General features: G+C 44.5%; 1 protein-coding gene across 9 annotated transcripts in view; it reads left to right on the forward strand.

Annotated features, from left to right (window-relative positions):
• The window catches only part of Znf827 (zinc finger protein 827), a 163,261-nt gene that overhangs the window by 125,986 nt on the left and 17,904 nt on the right, over positions 1–19,371 (forward strand). For all 9 annotated transcript variants that reach the window (XM_071614640.1, XM_071614641.1, XM_071614643.1 and 6 more), the window contains exon 9: positions 17,194–17,331. In XM_071614640.1, the coding sequence (XP_071470741.1) occupies positions 17,194–17,331 (138 nt within the window). The remainder of the gene's footprint in view (positions 1–17,193; positions 17,332–19,371) is intronic.

The following is a 19,371-nucleotide window of genomic DNA, read 5'->3' on the forward strand; positions in this document are numbered from 1 at the left end:
CTACACCACAGAAGCCAACCATCACAGTCAAATGGTTAAAATTAATTCAAAGACTTGAAGTAGCAAGTTTTAGAGTTTGTGTTTCTCCAAGCAAAAGAAGAATTCCACTCTTATCCTCTTTCTTTTTTAAAACAATGAATATAGGAAATAAAAATCCTAGAAGAAGCAGGTGGGAACCAGGACTGATGGTCTTACGTTGGCAAACAAGCTCCAAAGCAGAGAGGAAAGACAAAGTTCTTTTCCTGTGGGGCTGCTCTGTGGTTCTCCAGGTAGGGGGTGCTGGGCCTCGTCTTTAAAGTTCAGAGACTCACAGACTTCACCTGGACCTGAGGCTCAGGCAAGTGCTGGTGAGCAGCTGTCATTCAGGAGGAGGATGATCCTCTGGCAGTTACTATATAAGAGCAGCGTGTATTAGTCAGGGTTCTCTACAGGACAGAATCAACAAGAAGTATGATTATTAAAAGGGGATTTATCAAGTTGGCATACACGACCGGAGGCTAGATAGTCCACAATGGCCATCTGCAGGCTGGAGAACTGCAGGAACCAGTAGCTGCGCAGGCCAAGAGGCTGAACAAGAGGGAGATCAATGATGCTAACCTAGTCCGAGACCAAAGGCTTCCGGAAACTCCCTGGAGAATCACTGGCAGAGTCCACTTTGGAAGAGTGACGAAGCAAGAGTCTGATATCCTCAGGTGATCACAGCACCCATCAAGAGCCCTTTCAAGAAGAATCGGGCTTGCATCTGCTGCCGTTCTCTTGTTCTTCCAAATTTTATTCCATCCAAATTACCATACCTGCCCACACTTAGGGAGGGTCTCCATTTCAATTGGCCACCCCACGTGCCAGTCATTCTTAGACACATCCTCTTAATCATCTGCATCTCTTAATCCAATCAAGTTGACAATTCAAATGAGCCATTACACATTGGAAGGAGCACTTGCAGAGGTTAGTGTGAAGCTTTGTAAAATAATTTCACCTAAAGGTAAAGAGTTTACCTCTAAGAGCAAGATCTACACTTACACTTTGTTCTGTGGAGTCTCTTATCCAACTCAAAGAAACTCCAATTCTGGCTTGAATCTGACATGAGTTGTTTGTAGAAACCTCCAGTTTTTGTTTTGGGATATTAGATTATACTAGAATTCTACTGATTAATAATTATTGTAGTCCCAGAATTGTGTAACTCAGAGCACTGGCCCTAAGAGATCAATATTCTTTATAAAATGTAACTCATTGTCTCTGACTTGGAACAACTCTGGGGAGGACACCCCAGTGGACGCACCTCTGGACAGTGGGTGTGGTTCAGTTAAGTGTGTTTGGGAGGTAGCACCTACCACACAGGTTGTCAGGAGAAGCAAATAATATAATTTATGTCAGGCACTTAACAGAGTTCTTGGCATCATTTGTGTTTGGTAAAGTTTATTATTATTGCAGTTCCCTTATTTCCTGAACAGATGTTAAGAGAGTAAAGAGGAATGACACCAAATTCTCAAAAGTGGTTAGTGTAAGTGACCACGTAAGGTTTCCCTCCCACCCTTCTCCCACACCACTAGTTCCCTGCTCCTTGTTCCTTTGCCCTATTATCCCTTGTGTTGCCAGTTTTGTGTGCATCATTCCAGAGATATTTTATGCACAAACAAGTGATAACATATTGAAACCAGATTTTCTGCTGTTACTATCATGTTGGGCAGGGCCCATTTGTATTACAGCTCCTTCGGCTTCCTGGCAGGTCACGCTGCTAGTGTTACCCCCAGCAGCAGACCACCAGCGTCTCCTTTCTGGGCTCTTATCTTGCGAACTCGAAGAATGAAATCCATGGACAGTGGAGACTGAGTGCCAAAGAGTAAGATTTATTCAAGCAAGACAAAGAGAAACAAAGCTCTCCCCCAGTGAGAGAGGTCCCAGAGAGGGTGGCCAGAGAAGCGTACTGGTCTAGGGGCTCATATGGCTACAGGGGGGGAGTATTGCTCAATATTCCTGCTAATCAGGTATCAGAAGAGTGCTGAAGCTGTCGGTCTCTTTATGATAATCGGTATGTAGATGGTGACTTGGTAGGCTAGGACCTGTGGACCTTCTGGTTGGTATCTTTTTGCTGTTGAATTTGAAATTCTCTGTAGCTCAGAGGACTACGGGATGGACCAAGGTCCATTCTGCCTTCCCTTTTACCACTTATCTCGGTCAAAGGGTTTGGTGGTTGGACTGTGTGGAATATCTGGAACGTTTTCTACAGAGCAATCCATTTGGGGCCATTACCCTTAACTCCCTGCCTATGTCTTACTGTCTGACTCTCCTACCTGTTCAATATCTGCACATATTGATATTTATTTTAGGAAAATGTATTCGTAAGCTGATCTCCACTTGAATGAGTAAAGAACTTCTTTTCACACTCATCACTGAGATGGGGAATTGAAGTCAGTCTCTTCCCTCCGTGGTTCCAAGTGGCAAGTCGTTCCCTATGGAATCAAAAGGTTACATCCTTCTCCGTTTGCAGAATGTGGAGGACATTCACATGCTTTCAATAGGGTAGGCACTGAAGGCCCGAGGAGTGGCTCAGTGGAATCACATTGGAACTGTTTACAGCACCCAACAGACCATTTTATCTTAACATAGGGGTAGGATTGTTAAATTAGGTGGCCAAATATATGGTGGCAAGAATCGACACTCAATTCTTTTTTACTTATTTGTATATGATTTATTAACCAAATGGCTCCAAATTGTACTCAAAGGGAATTAGAAGCCTTAGGTAGTAAGGTGCTCTACTTTAGCTGAGTAGATAGAGCAAAGAATTTCGGAAAAAAATTATAAGGGTTTTCTTTTAAACTTCACTCCCCACATGTGACCTGTTCTTATCATCATTTAGTTCTTTCACATTCTGTCACTTAGGGGAAAAAAAAAAGAACAGCTGAAAGAAAAAAAATTGGCCTAATGAATCTATCATTATCCCAGTACCTGAGTGATGTGGCGACATCTTTGTAAGTCAGCGCAGTCAGGCAGGAGCAGCCTTGGTCACCCTCCAGGGGCAGCTGACTATGATTTTTAACATGGCTGGGTAGCACGTGTGGTTAATAGCCTAGTCTAGGTATGATTGTTTGCCAATTTGGCAACTTCACTGTGGAAGAGGAAATCAACGTGCTGGTGCGTGAGAGTCGTCTTTGAAGACTCACTGTTTAACGCGTGGATCCATGGTTCTGTGTCAGAGCAGTATTGGTAATTTGGTGTTATTCACTGTTGTGTTCTGCTGTGGATGCTAATGGTTTCCTCAACAATAGAAATAGCTCCACTAACTGAGTCTTGACAAGTACAAAGCTTTTCAGTCGGTCTGTATGTGCTTTTTAAATGGGACATGTAGAGATCTCTAGGAGCTTTACCTGATTATCTCCTGCAAGGTTAGTGTGTGACCACATTTGCAGCTCAGGAGACACCAACAGGACCTCGAGGCGAATTCCTATGCTGAAAAAGCAGCCATACATTGCTGCAATGAGAATGTGGCAGTGTTCCAACTCGAGACGGGTATTTGTGAGTTCCCACTTTAATATTAAATGCAAAATTCTTTGTTCACGGAACATTAAGGTTACAAATGTGCGTATGCCAAGACTGGGAAAGAGTAGAAAATAAGATTCTCATGGTGACATCTGTTCTCCACTCTAGTGCGTGCTCCATGATACGGTGTATGGTTTGAAGACCAATGAGTTATGCAAAGCTTGTCGTGTGTAGAGTAATCAAGGACCCGAATGTCATCGTGTGGGGAGCAGGGGGAGGAGCTGAAGTGGGAGCCATCCCCAGCCTGGTTCTCACTGCACAACCTCAGGCAGGCAGTGACCTTGTTTACCTGAAATTCTCTACAATCTAGAAAACCAGTGCACCTTCTTCTTCGCAGTGCTCCCTAGTTCACAGAAGATGAGACAAAGATTCTGCTGAGGGAACTTCTCCAAAGAATGTTAAACCTTTGCCTTCAATGTCAAAGGAAGTGGATTTCTGCTCTGGGGTGGGAGATGGCTCAATGCACACAGACCAGGACTTTGCAAGCCTTGTCTGTGCAGAAGTGATTCACGTTAACTTACACAAGGCATGCGTCTCTCCCGCCTCTCGCTGGTTAAATTTTAACCAAATCAACAAATAGTTATTGCCTTTCTATTTAAGATCTATGTAAAGAGAGAAGATAGCAAAATATGCTTTAAAGAGAACCAAGTTAGTGTGTGTAAGAACACACACACACACACACACACACACACACCAGACAGTAACTCAGGGTATTCCCATCCTGGGAAAAGGATAGTCCCTTCATATTTCTAAACTTATTATTGTATCTTTCTGTGATTTGATCTGTAATCAAACTATTGCATTGACATTTTTATATTTAAGTTATTTGATTTCATTCTCAATTTGAAAATTGAAATGGAAAGAAAATGCTTTTTTAAAACATATCTATTTCTCCTGCTTTTGCTCAGCAACTTTGGAGTTGTATCACAGAGTATTATCTATGACTTAAAAATATCCCTAGGCTGTTGGATAGTTACATTTGTGGAGTGAACCAAAAACCAATTTCTTACTCTTTCCCAATCCTGAAATGATTAAATAGAAGTAGCTTAGATTTTTTATTCATTTGTGTTGATAATGGTAATGCCCTAACTTTCATATACAAGTGTGATTCCTCAGACATCTTGTTAAGAGGAAATGCTTTTGGAGTAAGATTAGATTTACATCAAATCTTCCACATTCTAACTCCATTCCGTTCTTCAATGGAGACATTTATGCCACCTGGGAAAGAGGAAAAGTGAGCACATGACATCAGCCTTTTTAGTATCAGGTTCAAATGAGGTCACCAGCCCTATAAGAATCTGAGGTCAGCAGCTGCCAGTCTTCTCCCACTTTGATACAGAGATGAAAGGTCCTTCACAAGAGGATGACATGCCCCATGTCACACCTGCGGAAGCTGTTGGGGTCATTTGGGCATGCTGGGTTCAGACCCCAGCTCCACTCTTCACCAGCTATGTGAGAGCAGGGTACTTCCTTCATCATTCGGAGATTTGATTTTTCTCCTCTGTTAAAGGTTGGTCTCATTTCTGTACTATTATAAGAATTAAATGAAATTATATAGCCTTAGCATAGCACCCAGAACAAAATAAATGCTAAGTAAATCTTAGCTATTCATCTGTAGAATTCCTGTTTCAACTACATCCTTAGCCACAGCTTTCTCCCTCATTAAAGAAAACATAAATATTTAAATTACTGGTAATTAAGTCATACAGATGGCCTATTTTATTTATGTAGAAAAATATAATGTTTGCTGCCAATCATCATGTCACACTTTCATAGGTTAATATTAACAGTCTCTTCTCTACTCTCCCAGCTAGCAAGGTGCTGTGGTCTAAATGTTTGTGTCCTTCCAAAATAAATACGATGAAATCCTCATCCCCGAGATGATGGGATTAGAGGAGGGGCCTTTGCAAGGTGGTTGGGCTGTGGCTTGGGGCTTTCATGACTGGAATAAATGCCCTTGTAAGAGAGGCCCCCGAGAGGTCCCTGGCTGCCTCTGCCGTGTGAGGTCAGTGTGAGAAGATGGCTGTGTCTTAGGGAGCAGGCTCTCACCAGACGCTGGATCTGCCAGCACCTTGATCTTGGACTTCCCAGCCTGCAGGGCTGTGAGAAATGTGTTTCTGTCATCTAGGAGCCCCAGGTCTATGCCCAAAGGGACGAAGCCACAAAGTATTTCTCAATCTTATTTCTGCGACTCCCACCTGGGGAAAAATAATTAAGCCAACTAACAGAAATCCCCACCTTATAAAAACATGTAACTCTGCATAATCAAATAAACAACATTTCTGAGTCAAGGAGAAAAATATGTGGTCAGTGTTACCTTAAAATGTTAAATCTGCCATCAACTAACATAAATTTCATAATGTGCTAAAACCCAAGGTCAGGAGAAAGGCAAAATAGAGTGGTTCTATTTTCTATTAATATGGAATTCAGTAGGTTAGGAGCAGAGAGAGAAGAGGAGCACAGAAAATTTGAAACTAGATGTAGTCACACAAGAATATTGCCGTGTCTGGGAGCTGATAAGGGCTTTAAGGAAATTTAGAAATCTTTAAAGGAATGGTTGATATGATCAAGGCTTGTCCATAAGAAAAGAAGACTCAAATAATTGAGAATGCTGGTGGACTCCAATCTTAGCAAGAAGAACTACAGGATCTCCAGGGGCTTACTTGAATAATATTTGGAAATGACAGTGACATGAATTTTAAATAGAAACATTAAATATTTTAAAGCTACTCTATAGGTGTGAGGTGCACAGCAGTTACCATAATTTGGGGAATAAATGAACATTAACATTTTAGTATTGTAGAAGCTATTACAGAAAATCTGAATTCTCAAATTATATTTTATTTATTTAATTTGGGTAGGGTATGGTGCTGGGCCTCAGACCCAGGGCCTCGCTCATGCCAGGCCGGCACTCTACCACCGAGCTGTATCCCTAGCCTTTTAGAATGTTTTGGAACGTTATTTTTGTTTGTTTTTGTTGATGCTGCCGTGGTGGAGATGGAACCCAAGACCTGGGACCTGCTAGGCAAGTGCTCTGTCATTGAACTACACCCTCAACCCTGAAAGGCTGATTTTTTAAACCACGGTGGTTTGTTCTTTTATTCATTCCCTCTTTTGGTCAACATGTACATATTGAGTATCTAGTTTAACAATAAGCAAGAGAAACAAGAATTCTCCTATTCTTATCATCAAATGATGTTTGCCCTCAAAATGTTCTCCCATGTTCCCATACTTTATAATAAATTGTAGAAGAAAACTTTGGGATTTAAAGATTCTCTATCCCATCATCATACAGTCTTGGGGAAGCTCCACACTTGAACGCTTATTCTTTTTCGGCTCCAAGAAGAGTTGAAAAGCCAGGAGTAGTGGGGCACATCTGTAATCCCAGGGCCTCAGGAGGCTGAGGCAGGAGGACTGAGAGTTCAGAGCCAGCCTCAGCAACTTAATGAGAGCCTCTCATAATAGAACAAAAAGGGCTGGGGGGGTGTGTGGCTCAGTGGTTAAGCACCCTTGTGTTCAGTGCCTGGTACCAAAAAAAAAAAGGGAGAGAAAAGAGTTGAGAAAACAGTCACCATAGAGTCTTTTTCTGGGGCGAGTGAAAACTGAACTGAAAGGAGTTTTTTAATTAAACTTTACATAAACGGTGCTCAGATTTTAAATATGCAGTGTGTTCACTTTTCATTCCTATAACAAATACCTGAGAGAACCAATTTATGAAGAGCAAAGGTTTCTTTGGGCTCACATTTTGAGGTTCCAGTCCGTGACCCGGCAGACCTACTGCGTTTTGACCTGTGGTAGGGGAAGCACATCGTGACCAGGGCACAGGGCAGAGCAGAGCCACTCACCTCAAGGCCAAGAAGTGGAACAGAGGACAGGGAAGGAGCTGGAGTCCCACCATCCCCATCCAATGACAGATGGGCCCCCTGGGCCCCCTGGGCCCCGCCTCTTCAGGGTTCCTCCACCTTCCAATAGCAGCAAGCTGGGGACTAAGCCCTCAACACCGGGGCCTTGGGGACATTGAGCATACAGGCTGTAGCATGCAGCAACCCACCCAGACATGGAAACCAGGGAGAAGGGGACAGGGCAGGTAGCCGAGATGAGCAGAGACTCTGGGGGACACGGTGCTTTCTCCTGGAGGAGGCGCATGGGCTGCCCCGACGAAGCCCTTGGTAAATCTGCTTCCTCTCCATGGTTGGTGCATACAGGAAAGTTTAAAGTGGAAAAGCACTGATTGTAACAGACGATCTTTCTGGTGAGATAGATTTAGATTTTCCTTTTTGGTCTTAGACTGTGATGTGATGAGTGGTTAAGAGTAAGCACTCGGAGGTTGGTATTCTTTCTCGCTTTTTTAATTTTTGTAAAATGGGAATGCTAATGATGATACCTAAGGCGCAGGGCTGTTATGTGGTTAAATCTAATGTGGAAAATGCCGGGCGGTGCCCAGCACAGTGGTGAATCCCCCCTGTGTGAAAGCTATGGTCGTCAGTGGGCATTGGCTCCGGGGTGTACCGTTACAAACTCCAGTACTGTTTTGCACAGGGATCATAAACTGTCCAAATGGAAGCTTACCTGTTAGAATTATGTTGAGCTTAATCGCAGAGACATAGCCAATGAGAATCCGTTTTTCTCACATAACAAGGAAATCAGAATCAGGGGGTGTAAGGCCGGTGCTGCTGTCTCCAGAACACATCGAGGACCAGCTTCTAATCTTCTGCTCTTCCGCCCTCATCAGTGGCTTTCCTCTTCATGGCTGAAAACTGCTGCACCTCCAGGCATCGAGGGGAAGAGCCTGAGTCGAGGCAAAAGCTTTCTTACAAGACCGTCTTTAGGGTTTGGGGGCTGGGGGGGGTCAGAGTGTCCGAGAAACTCTCTGCAGGAACGGACACCTGTATCTCATTGTCCAGAACTGCTTCGTGACCTGCCCCTAACAGAAGTGGGAGTCAACAAGGAAGGTGTATGTTTGTAACTGGGCACATTATCACCTTAAAAAAGAAAAAAAAAATGTAGTTTGTTGGATATCAAGTAAGAAATCGTCGGTATCTGACAGAAACACAAAAAGAAACGACTCAACCCCAGGGCCTGTTGATTTTCTACCGGAGATTTATAAGTGTCCTAGAGACATGGTCACTGGTCTTTGTAACTAAAGAGGCAATAGCCAAAGGCTTTCAGATGTGACTCCTGAATCAATATTTTCAGTTCGCCTCCACATTGCAGCGTAAAATCCATTTGCCACTTGGTACAACAGACGGGTCGTGGAGTTGTGACTGTCTCATTTATTCAAGAAGCATTTACTGAGGAAACACTGATCTTGAAATACAAGTAAAGGAAAAAGGTAGAAGCAACACCCAACTTTTCATGCATTTTTTTTAAATATTTATTTTTTAGTTGTAGTTGGGCACAATACCTTTATTTTATTTATTCATTTTTATGTGGTGCTGAGAATCGAACTCAGGACCTCACATGTTGTGAGGTGAGCGCTCTACCGCTGAGCCATAACCCCAGCCCCCAGGCATGATTTTTTTTTTTTTAATGTAGAGGTCTAGATTCTGGTAGTGACTCTCTGTGTTTGGATGCTTAGGGAAGTTCCCTGTGGTGCTGAAGTTCTATGTGATCAGCCTTACTGGAATTAGGGTGCCTGGCCCCAGTCATTTTCTACACCAAGGTCAAGTTCCCTTCTGTTGATTTTTAATGACCAGTGTGAAAAACCAGATGTAGAAAACCACAGTTCCTCATCATCTTAACAGATTTCAAGTCAGTCAATAACTATTGCATCTAACTGTTGCCCAGCACTAAGCAATAAAATGTCATCTAGTTTTCCTGGGAGGATCCTTCCCAGGCAGCTACATGCTAAGAACCAGTTGCACAAGGTTTGTGGAAGCCTTCGGCATTGATTTCTCATGGCTTGGGGGAGCTTGAGTGTGACTGTGGCTTGGTTTTCTGCTCTCCCAGCCACTAGCCAGGTTACCTGGGGGAATCACCTAAGTCCTCTCAGCCTCACTTTCCTTATTTATAAAAAGAGACGATTCAACAAGATGATCTTTAAGGTCCTCCTTGAACTAAGGATGGGAGCAGGATGGAGACTCACCTACCATGGAGACTGTTCCCAATCTAGGCAGATTGAAGGGTGCCTTAGGGTGGGGAGGGTCTTGGTTCATGCTTCATTTTTTTCTCATGAAAATGAAAGGGTTGGATTTGAAGAGCTCCAGGTCCTCTACTTGATCTAATGTCCTTTCATGGAAATTTTTGGAGATGTTTTTGATAGATTTCATCTTCCCAAGACCTGTGCATGTGCCTGCAAAAGCCAAAATAGAGTTCAGCATTAAAGACTGAAAGGAGAACAAGGAAGTTCAAGGCTGTGAACTCTTCTATGTGTAGGAATCTTCATCCAGTGTTTTTTAATTGGCCACAGATTGACAGAATATTGCTCAATTGTGTTTTTCTAGTAGTTGGTTGGATTGACACCTTGACCAGCAGAAAATCCTGTTCTTTGACAAAGTGATTGAATTGTTCCTCCGTTACTCCAAGACCTGCAGAGAGGTGATCATAGGAAACTACTAGTTCTGTTAGGACTTCCCATGAGCAGCACCGCTGGTACCTCGTGCAGGGTCGCTAGTGATCAGTAAAATGGTGGGACAGGTCACCAGTGCCAGCCATCTGCAATGTGGCTTCTGTCCTTGTGCTGCAAGAAAGATCCTCTGAGCCAAAAGGGTGGATGTTGTCAAGTTACCCTAAGTTGAAATGACCCCTCCAAGTTGTTTTTAAAGAGATCTAGAAGAACTGCAAGCACTAAGGAAGAGAAACCCATAAGAAGCATAAATCACAGCTGGCTCTTCACTCCGTTAGCAGCCCCCACAAGGTGGACGCTTGTTTTAGGCAGAGGCAGAGCGGAGTGCGTTGAGACCAGAGCATGGGGCCTGTCGGAATTGGCCCGAGCAGAACATCCCATGCCCAGCCTGGGGAATGACCTGACAGGTCTGTCTCTCCAGGAGTATGGAGGACGGCACAGTTTCAGTGTAAGTTATGCCTCAAAACTTGCCAGCCTTGATGATGAAAGAAATAAAAGATCAAGATACCATATTCCATAATGGAAAACCCAGGCGGCCCCAGAGCCGCTTCTTCCGTGACCAGCTGACGTGGCTTCAGTTGATCTAGATAGTTATTTATGAGTTGAGGTCATATTTTGGCCAATCTTTTACTTACAGCTTTACCCAAATAAAGCCTCCTCTCTCAGCATTTCTCTTGCCAAAGCCAGGTTGGGAGATGGTTCTTGGAGAGGGTTATTTTTGTCAGGGAAAGCAGCGATCTCTTCACACACTAAAATGCTCCAGCAAAGCCCCCGGGCACCAGATACAGGGCAAAGGGGTGTCCAAATTGAAAGGAAGCAAACTGAAGTCCTTTCCTCTGTCCCCTTGTTTTTGATATTTGGTTTTTGAATTTTTATTGTTTGTTAGTGTGTTTCTTTTTTTTTTCTTTTATTTATTACCCAAAATGCTCCCCAAATGGCAGTGAAAGGCCCAAGGGATCACTCTTCGTTAACAACCAGTTTACTCAGAGGAACTGGGTTTTTAGGATGTTCCTGTTGGATCTTCGTGTTAGTCAGCTTCTCTTTACTTTGACCAAGATACCTGACAGGAATTGCTCAGAGGAGGAACAACTTATTTTGGCTGGAGGCTTCAGAAGGTTCAGTCTGTGATCAACCAGCTCCAAGGCAGAAACATCATGGCCGGAGGGCTTAGCAGAAGAAAGCTGCTCAGCTCAGGGCAACTGGGAAGTGGGGAGGGACCAGGATAAACCCCTCCAGGGCGTGTCCCCAGTGACCTGCTTCCTCCAACTAGGCCTCACCTCCCAGCAGTCCATTCAGCTCTCAGTGGATTAATCCAGCTAATTAACCCATTGGCTGGATTAATCCACTGATGAGGTCAGGGCCCTCATGATCTAGTCATTGCCTAAAAGCCCCACCTCTGGACCCATGAGACTTTGGGGTCTATAACGGACCAAAACCGTACCAACCTTGCCCTTGGTCTTTCTTTATTCTAATTTTTGACATCCGCTCTAACATCTCTACGCTGGGGAATATCTTAGGCTGACCCTCGTAAGAAAAGAAATGGAAAGAAGCCCAGCATCTGGGAGCCGTTGCCAGATCTGCACACATGCACTTGTAACCAAGAACATTCCACCCAGAGCCAAGAACAGAAGAAAAATCCCTTGTTTGTTGTAGATGTTGGCATTGATTTCTTATGGCTTGGAGGAGCTTAAATGAGACTTGTGGGTTAGTCTCTGCGCTCCCCGACACTAGCTGGGTGACCCGGGGAAGTTACATAAGACCTTTCAGCCTCACTTTCACTTACATGTGAAAACAGACCATTGAACAAGATGGTCTTTAAGGTCCTTCTGGAACTAAGGTTGGGACAGGCTGGAGACTTAGTTACCTACCATGGAGACGAGACGGTTCCCAACCCTGTGCAGGGTGTAGGGTGCCCTGGAGGGGGAGGGGTCTTGGAAATTATTGCTTCATTTTGTCCTCATGAAAATGGAGTTGGATTTGAAGGTGTCCTAGTCAAGCAGAGTTTGACAGAGCTGCCTCCCCAACACTAACAGCTGACTGTGCTCCGTGGAAGCTTTTGGAGACGTACTGGGGGTTCATCTTCCCAGGGCCTGTGCATGAACTGAGACATGTGCCCTGGGATCCCTAGGTTGAGGCGCATTGTCCGTCACACTGTACCTTGGCCAGTTAGACCTCATCACCATGGATGAGGGGCCTCGGTTCACTATAAACGGGAAGAACTGAGATGCACGGTGCAGAGTCGAGGGGGTTCCCCTAACACTCTGCTCCTGTTTTTCCAGCTGTACTGGGGGATAGAAGGGCTCGCTTCTGCACACCCCTTTGCTTCATCGAACAGAAAAACTTAGCAGGGGGTGTAGTTCAGTGTTTGGGCACGTGTGAGGCCCTGGGTTCAATCCTCAGCACCACCAACAAGAAAAACGACCCAAATGATGTTCAAGGTGGGAAAATAGAGAGAGAAACATCCGATTGCATAACACCACGTAACCAGGAGTTAATGGGTGTAATTTATGTATATTTCAGGGATCAGAGTGGTGTATGAAAAGAAAATTAAGGAGACGAAGTCCTCTGAGACTCTGAATAAAAAAAGATTATCATTAGACAAGTATTTTGTTTGAAAAGAAATGGAAATCTAAAGTATACATTTGCTGCTACTTTTTCTTAAATTAATGAAACAAATACTAAGGGGTATGAGATTACAGATGAAGAAAATCCACATTTTTTTTTTAAATGCCTGTATTCTCTGTTTGGGGACTTTGGAACTGATTCAAAATCAGTTACTGATATGTATACTTTTCTGTTTTATATATTATGTGTCAGTAAAAAATTGTCAAAAATCAAATTCCTTGATAATCTAAAAGAAGGTTGTAAGTTTTCTTACGCAGAACAAAAGAAGATAATTAAGATGGAAATGTGGAAATGGGTTCAGCTGGCTGCACACATTGCTGCTGATAGTGAATTCGGAGAGGTCTTCAAAGAGTGTTGGGGTTTGGGAAAAAGCTTGTCAAAAGCTAGAACCTAATATCCAAAGTCCTGAGCCAAGAGTTGCCACAGGAGGGGTTTTCAGTTAAGAAAATGAGCCAGCTAACCGTGGCTAAAACAAACAGGGATGTATTTTCCTCATAAAACAAGAAGTCCAGAGGTGGGTGATCGCTAGCATTCATTCAGCTACAGAGAAATGCCATCAAGGACCCTGAGCTCTTTCATCTTTCCTTCACTCCATCCTGGCAGTTGGATATCATCCTATCCTCATGCTTCATATTCACAGAATGGCTGCCACAATCCCAGACATTTCTTCTGTGATCAAGGCAGGAAAAAGAAGACAACCAACATCCCATCATATCTTTCCTTTTATCAGAAAATCCACAGGCTTTTTAGCGTTTTCATTGACCAGCACTTTAGCACATAGCTGCCCTAGCTGCCTTCATAGAAGGAGAGGGCAGGGAGAAGGAAAGTTGAATATGGCCATTGGGTTAACCCGTGTCTGCCAGAGAGACTGTCTTAAAGAGAATCAACTTGTGGTTTCATGCTGTTGGGAGGAAATAAGAATATAAAATCTTTGGGAGTATGGCACAGGACTGCAAACCTTTCCACTAATAGAATCATAAAAGCACCTCTCTGGAGTGGCGTTAAAATGCCTGTTTGGAAGGCAGGTAGCTTTATATTTCCCCCTGAGTTGGTGATAGACCTTAATTAATGCTGGTAAGTTCCCAGTTGTGCCTGTGTCACTTGGACCCTTTCATTCAGTCATTCATTTATTAAACAAATATATACTAAGCACTGATAATGTATCAAGTTCTGTGCTCATGCCAAGGGTCCACAGATAAATCACAGAGCCCCATCTCCCAGGGACTTGACAGTCTACCAGGGAAAGCAGGCCAGAGAACCTCCATAGGAAGCCCTGCTGCTTGTTGTGCTGTGCTGTGTGCTTTACGTTATATTGATATGTGTAGATGATACGCGAGATGTGTTAGTCCACTTTCCATTACTATTACACAATGCCTGTAATGATCAACTTAAAAGTGGTAAGGCTTATTTTGGTTCACAGTTCCATAGGTTCCAGTCCGTGGTCAGTTGGCCCTGTTACCTTGGGCCTGTGGTGAGGGACGCATGTGGAAGGAAGTTCAACACATGGCGGTCAGGAGCAGAGGGTCTGGGTTCCAGTATCCCCTTAGAGGGCATGACCCCAATGACCTAAATGTCTCCCGCTAGGCTCCACCTCCTAAAGTTCCATTGCCTCTCAATAGTGCCCGGAGCTGGAGACTAAGCCTTTAATCGTGGGCCTTTAGGGAGCATTCGGTCTCCAAACTGTAGCATTAGGTGAACAAATAATAGACGGGGCAAAGTGGTGCAATGGAAGTCTTTCTAGAAGAGCTTCAGGGATGAGGAGGGGAAGTTGATTCTAGGGAACTGGAGAAGCTGCATTGAGGAGATGGAATCTGAGAGAGGCCTTGAGAGCAAGTCGGGTGGTGTGCAGAAGTGGTGGTGTGGGAGCAGCTGTTGGTGGAAGAAGAGTTGATTTAAAAGCATCGACGGCTTAGAAGGAAATCCTTGGTTCCCACTCCGACCAGCGACTGGGTGATGGGAGGAGGCTGGTGTAGGACAGTGGAGGACCTCAGAAGCCACAGGAAGGCGTTTGGAATACAGGCAAGACATGATCAGACTTGTGCCCCAGGAAGAGCTCCGCGGAGCCTTTGAGGGGAGGAGGGGCTGCAGGAAGGCTGAAACTTGGCAGCCGAGACGCTGTTTGGGAGGGTTTTGCAACAATCTTGGTGAGAGATAATGACTCGATTAAAGTAGAAGGGTTCTCTCTAGAAAGATCTCTGAGATGAGATGGGCAGTTTGGGTGACCGCTTAGATGTGCTGAAAGAAGGAAGGGGAGACATCAAAAATGATTCTGAGGTGTTCACGTTCATTTGGGTGGAAATGGGGCAGAGGCACAAGTCTGGTCCTGTCTGGCCCTGGGTTCCAAAGTTCTCCGAGGCCAAACGCCTTCCTGTGGCTTCTCAGGTCCTGTCCCTTCTGAGATAGGGTCAGATGGCCTTGCTCCTACAAGGGGAAGGGAGACAGATTTGCTATGGTTGATGCAGACATCAGAGGGGATGGGAGCCACCCCGGACAAGGCTTGGGTCTAATGCAGGGCTGAGGTGACCCATTCTAAGAGCCCTCACCAGGATACCTGCTGGCCTCACACTGAGCTTCCCGGATGTCATGGATTTCTAGGCCACGAAAGGAACGGACTTCTGTGATGCTTCAGCTTCTCCAAGTACATGACTAATACTTGAAAGAATTATTAAGAGACTTCTTTATTTTTAATTGCGCCTACTTGTTGGGTCTGTGACCCAATTAATTCCTTCTTGCTGGGAAAGTTTTCAGAGACCCTGTACCCTCTTGACCTCTCCTAATCATTATCACTGTCGTCCTCCTTTGAAGTGCTGTTTTGATTGCACACTTAAAAGGAGCTGCCTGAAACACCCTCTCGTGTCGGTGTGGCTGGCATGCCCACTGCTTGGGCTCAAGGACCTTGTCTGAGAGTGGCTCTTGCCTCCAGAAGTTCACCTGGCCCGCGCCTCCCTTTCACCCTGCCTTCCCCACAACCCCACCCCTTGCGTTTGAGTCCCTCATCCTACCTTAATAAGACCAGCTCTTCTCCCCGAGGCCCAGAGAGCGAGTTTTAACAAACACAGATCAGTCAACAAGTGTGTGTTATCAGTGTGGGGCTTGCTGGCAGGAGCCTCCCGGCAAACAGAATTGCAGAGTCTCCAAACACAGGTCCCTATTTGGTGACGCCATCTGGCAAATCTTCATTCAAATGAAAATCGATCCAGTTACCCAAATACAGGTGGAAGAGTGTGTTTGGGAAGCAGTTTTAGCCAAATTGTGTGAAGTAAAGTGCTTTTTCCTGCCGTTGCCTCTGACCAGTGGTCTAAGCATTTCCGTCGCTTGGGTCTTATGAAAAGTTCTTCCCACAGGAGAAAATCAGCCAGCTAATTAGCACCACTTGGTGGTGGTGGTGGTGGTGGTGGTGGTGGTGGTGGGTTCTGTGATGCGGTTCTGTGCTTTGAGATTCACAATAATGGAGGTAAAGGACAAGACACTAACTCAAAGCGTCTTCAAAGGAGGCCCGGATGAGTGTCCCCTTGGACATGTCCCCTTACCTCTTGTTGGCACTGCCTCCTGTCTCCTTAGGTCACTGCAAAAGGGATGTTTGTAAATCAGTTCATTGAGAAGTATGGACAGGAAAATGGGAGGTAATCCTGCAGATGGTAAGGAAAAAAGGAAAACTTTTAGTATTTTTTAAAATTTTTTTTTAGTTATACATGGGCACAATATCTTTATTTTGTTTTTATTTTTATGTAGTGCTGAGGATTGAATCTAGTGCCTCACATATGTGAGGCAAGCACTCTGTCACTGGGCCACAACCCCAGCCCAAGAAAAACTTTTTAAAATGGGAAGTTTTCATGTCCACTTATCCATGGCTGTGAGTCACGTGCAGGTCACTCACCAGTTTCCTAAACACTGGAGACTATTCTAGAAACCATAGTTGTGCACTCTTGCATGAGGGAGTCTTGGGTGGAGCAGTACGTGGTGACCATCCCTGAATCTGCTTAAAACAAGTTCCTGGCTAAGAATTTTTCCCAACCCAGTACGTACGTAGGACAAAACTTTCTCCATAAAGGGCAGTATGAGATGGGACTTTTGATATTTGCACTGGAATCTGAGATTTAGAAGACTTTATTTAGTATCTTGAGGCAACAGTTTACATTTCTAAGATTTTAGCATGCAGTTCAACCATTCATTCAGAAAATATTTATCGAGTGCCTATGGTATACTGGGCACAATGCTGTCAATCACTTGGAGATTGGGTCAGCTAAAGACTTGGGAGTTGTAATCCACTGGCCGCCACCTCACCTTTCACAAGTGGCCTCCTCAGAGACAGGAAATGAGCATGAGGACCAGCTGTGGGTCTCGTGTACAGTCACGAACCGCATCCACTGGGAGAAGGCCTCTGCCATAGCCCTCAGGGTTGACCAAAATGAAGTTCCTCCCTGCTGCCCTGTCCCTTGCTCATGACTCTTTATTCTCTTCACCAGAAACAGAAAAGATAGTCCTGGAGGCGGGAAACGGATTGCCATCCTGGAAGTTCAACGACCAGCTTTTCCCCTGCGACGTGTGTGGGAAAGTGTTTGGCCGACAGCAGACCCTGTCCCGACACCTCTCGCTGCACACAGGTGAGCGGCACCTCCCTGCCACGTCCTCCTGACTGTCACCAACCTCTGAGAGAAGTCGAGTTCCCCTGAGAGAAATGGTTCAGGAAGTGGAGGAAAGGTGTCCACCCCGACCTCCGGGGCCTCATACCCGGCATGTTGAAGCAAGACCCAGGAAGGCTTTTCTGTTTGTCCTGGGAAGTTCACTGAGCTCCAGGGAGGACCGAGGAGGAGACACACACATTTGCGCATGCCAGGGGACAATGCTGAGCTCTGCAGCAGGTGGACCGTCTCCTCTCAAAGGTGCTGGGGAAGAAGAGGCCTCACCCCGTCCTAGGGGTTTCGTCTCATGGTGGAACAGTGGCGAAGGGGCCACCTTGGTCTTTTCAGTTTCCTGAACATTGGAGACTATTCTAGAAACCATAGTGTGCACTCTTGCACGAGGGAGTCTTGGGTGGAGCAGTACATGGTGGCCATCACTGAGTCTGCTTAAAACAAGTTCCTTAAAACAAGCCCTCATTTACATTTTTTTTTCACTAAAAATATAACTTTATTTTTTTTCTTTTTTTTAATTTATTTTTTTATTATTAGTTGTTCAAAACATTACAAAGCTCTTGACATATCATATTTCATACATTTGATTCAAGCAGATTATGAACTCCCATTTTTACCCCGTATATATATTGCAGATTCACATCGGTTCCACATCCACTTTTTTACATACTGCCAGACTAGCATCTGTTGTATTCTGCTGCCCTTCCTATCCTCTACTATCCCCCCTCCCCTCCCCTCCCCTCCCATCTTCTCTCTCTACCCCATCTACTGTAATTCATTTCTCTCTCTCATTATTTTTCCCCCTTTCCCCTCACTTCCTCTTATATGCAATTTTGTATAACAATGAGGGTCTCCTTCCTTTACCATGCAATTTCCCCTCTCTCTCTCTTTCCCTCTCCCCCTCTTTCCCTCTCCCCTCTCGACCCTGTTTAATGGTGGTCTTCTTCTCATGTTCTTCCAACCTCATTTACATTTAACAGTAGACAAATAATGGGTGATTCTAAGAATGGGGGAAAGGAGCCAAATTCACAAGGAGTAAAACAGGAATAAACAATAACATAACCAGTAAAAAAATAAGTGAAGACATAATTTCACTCTTTATTCATTCACCAGGCACCTGGGCTGATTCCATAACTTGGCTGTTGTATAGTGGTCTGCTATAAACATTAGTGGGCATGTCTCACTATAGTGTGCTGATTTTAGTTCCTTTGTTTTGTTTCTATACCAGGGATTGAACCCAGAGGTGCTTAACCACTGAGGCACATCCCCATTCCTTTTTATATTTTATATAGTGACAGGGTCTCACTGAGTTGCTGAGGCTGGCTTTGAACTTGCAGTCCTCCTGCCTCAGCCTCCCAAGCTACTGGGATTACAGGCCAATAATAGGAAGGAGATGACCATGAAAGAGACAACTTCACTTAAGTTTCATTAAGAAAAGCAAAGGAAGAAAATGTGTCCAAAAGTAGGAAAGAAAGAGCTCCAAAAATTCTCTCAGATGAGTTCTTTCTCACCTTTTGAGAATCAGAAATTCCAAGGTTATTAAATCCTTCCCAAGTGACAGGAAAAAGAGAGAAAGCTCGCAGTTCAGTTTAGGGAGAAAGTGTAACCTTAACACATAGCAAAGCTCAACAGCCTCACTGACTTACACAAATGCAAAGATTCTAAAGGACTCTGTGTAATAACCTGTGCTGTAGGACTCCCCCACCCACACTCCCCTGCAGCACCCTTCAGATGCTGGGGACCACCTGTGATAACGGTGATGCTTAGTGTGGTGTAGAAACACCTTCTTTTCCAGGTTCTTCCTGTGATGTAAACAAGACAGGTATTTTCTTCTACCCAAGCGCAGAAATACCAAGTCAAATGAGGGATGGAAAGGGAGGCTGTGCTGTGGTTCTTCACTGCCTCTGTCTGTACAATGAAAGCAAAGCCCTGCTCCTTGTACGTTAATTTGCTTGATTAACCAAATGAATTCAGAATGCCACTCTGGAAATAATCCTGAAACATTAGTCA

The sequence above is a fragment of the Marmota flaviventris genome, chromosome 7 (genome assembly GCF_047511675.1).
Source record: "Marmota flaviventris isolate mMarFla1 chromosome 7, mMarFla1.hap1, whole genome shotgun sequence".
In the NCBI taxonomy this organism is placed as follows: domain Eukaryota; kingdom Metazoa; phylum Chordata; class Mammalia; order Rodentia; family Sciuridae; genus Marmota; species Marmota flaviventris.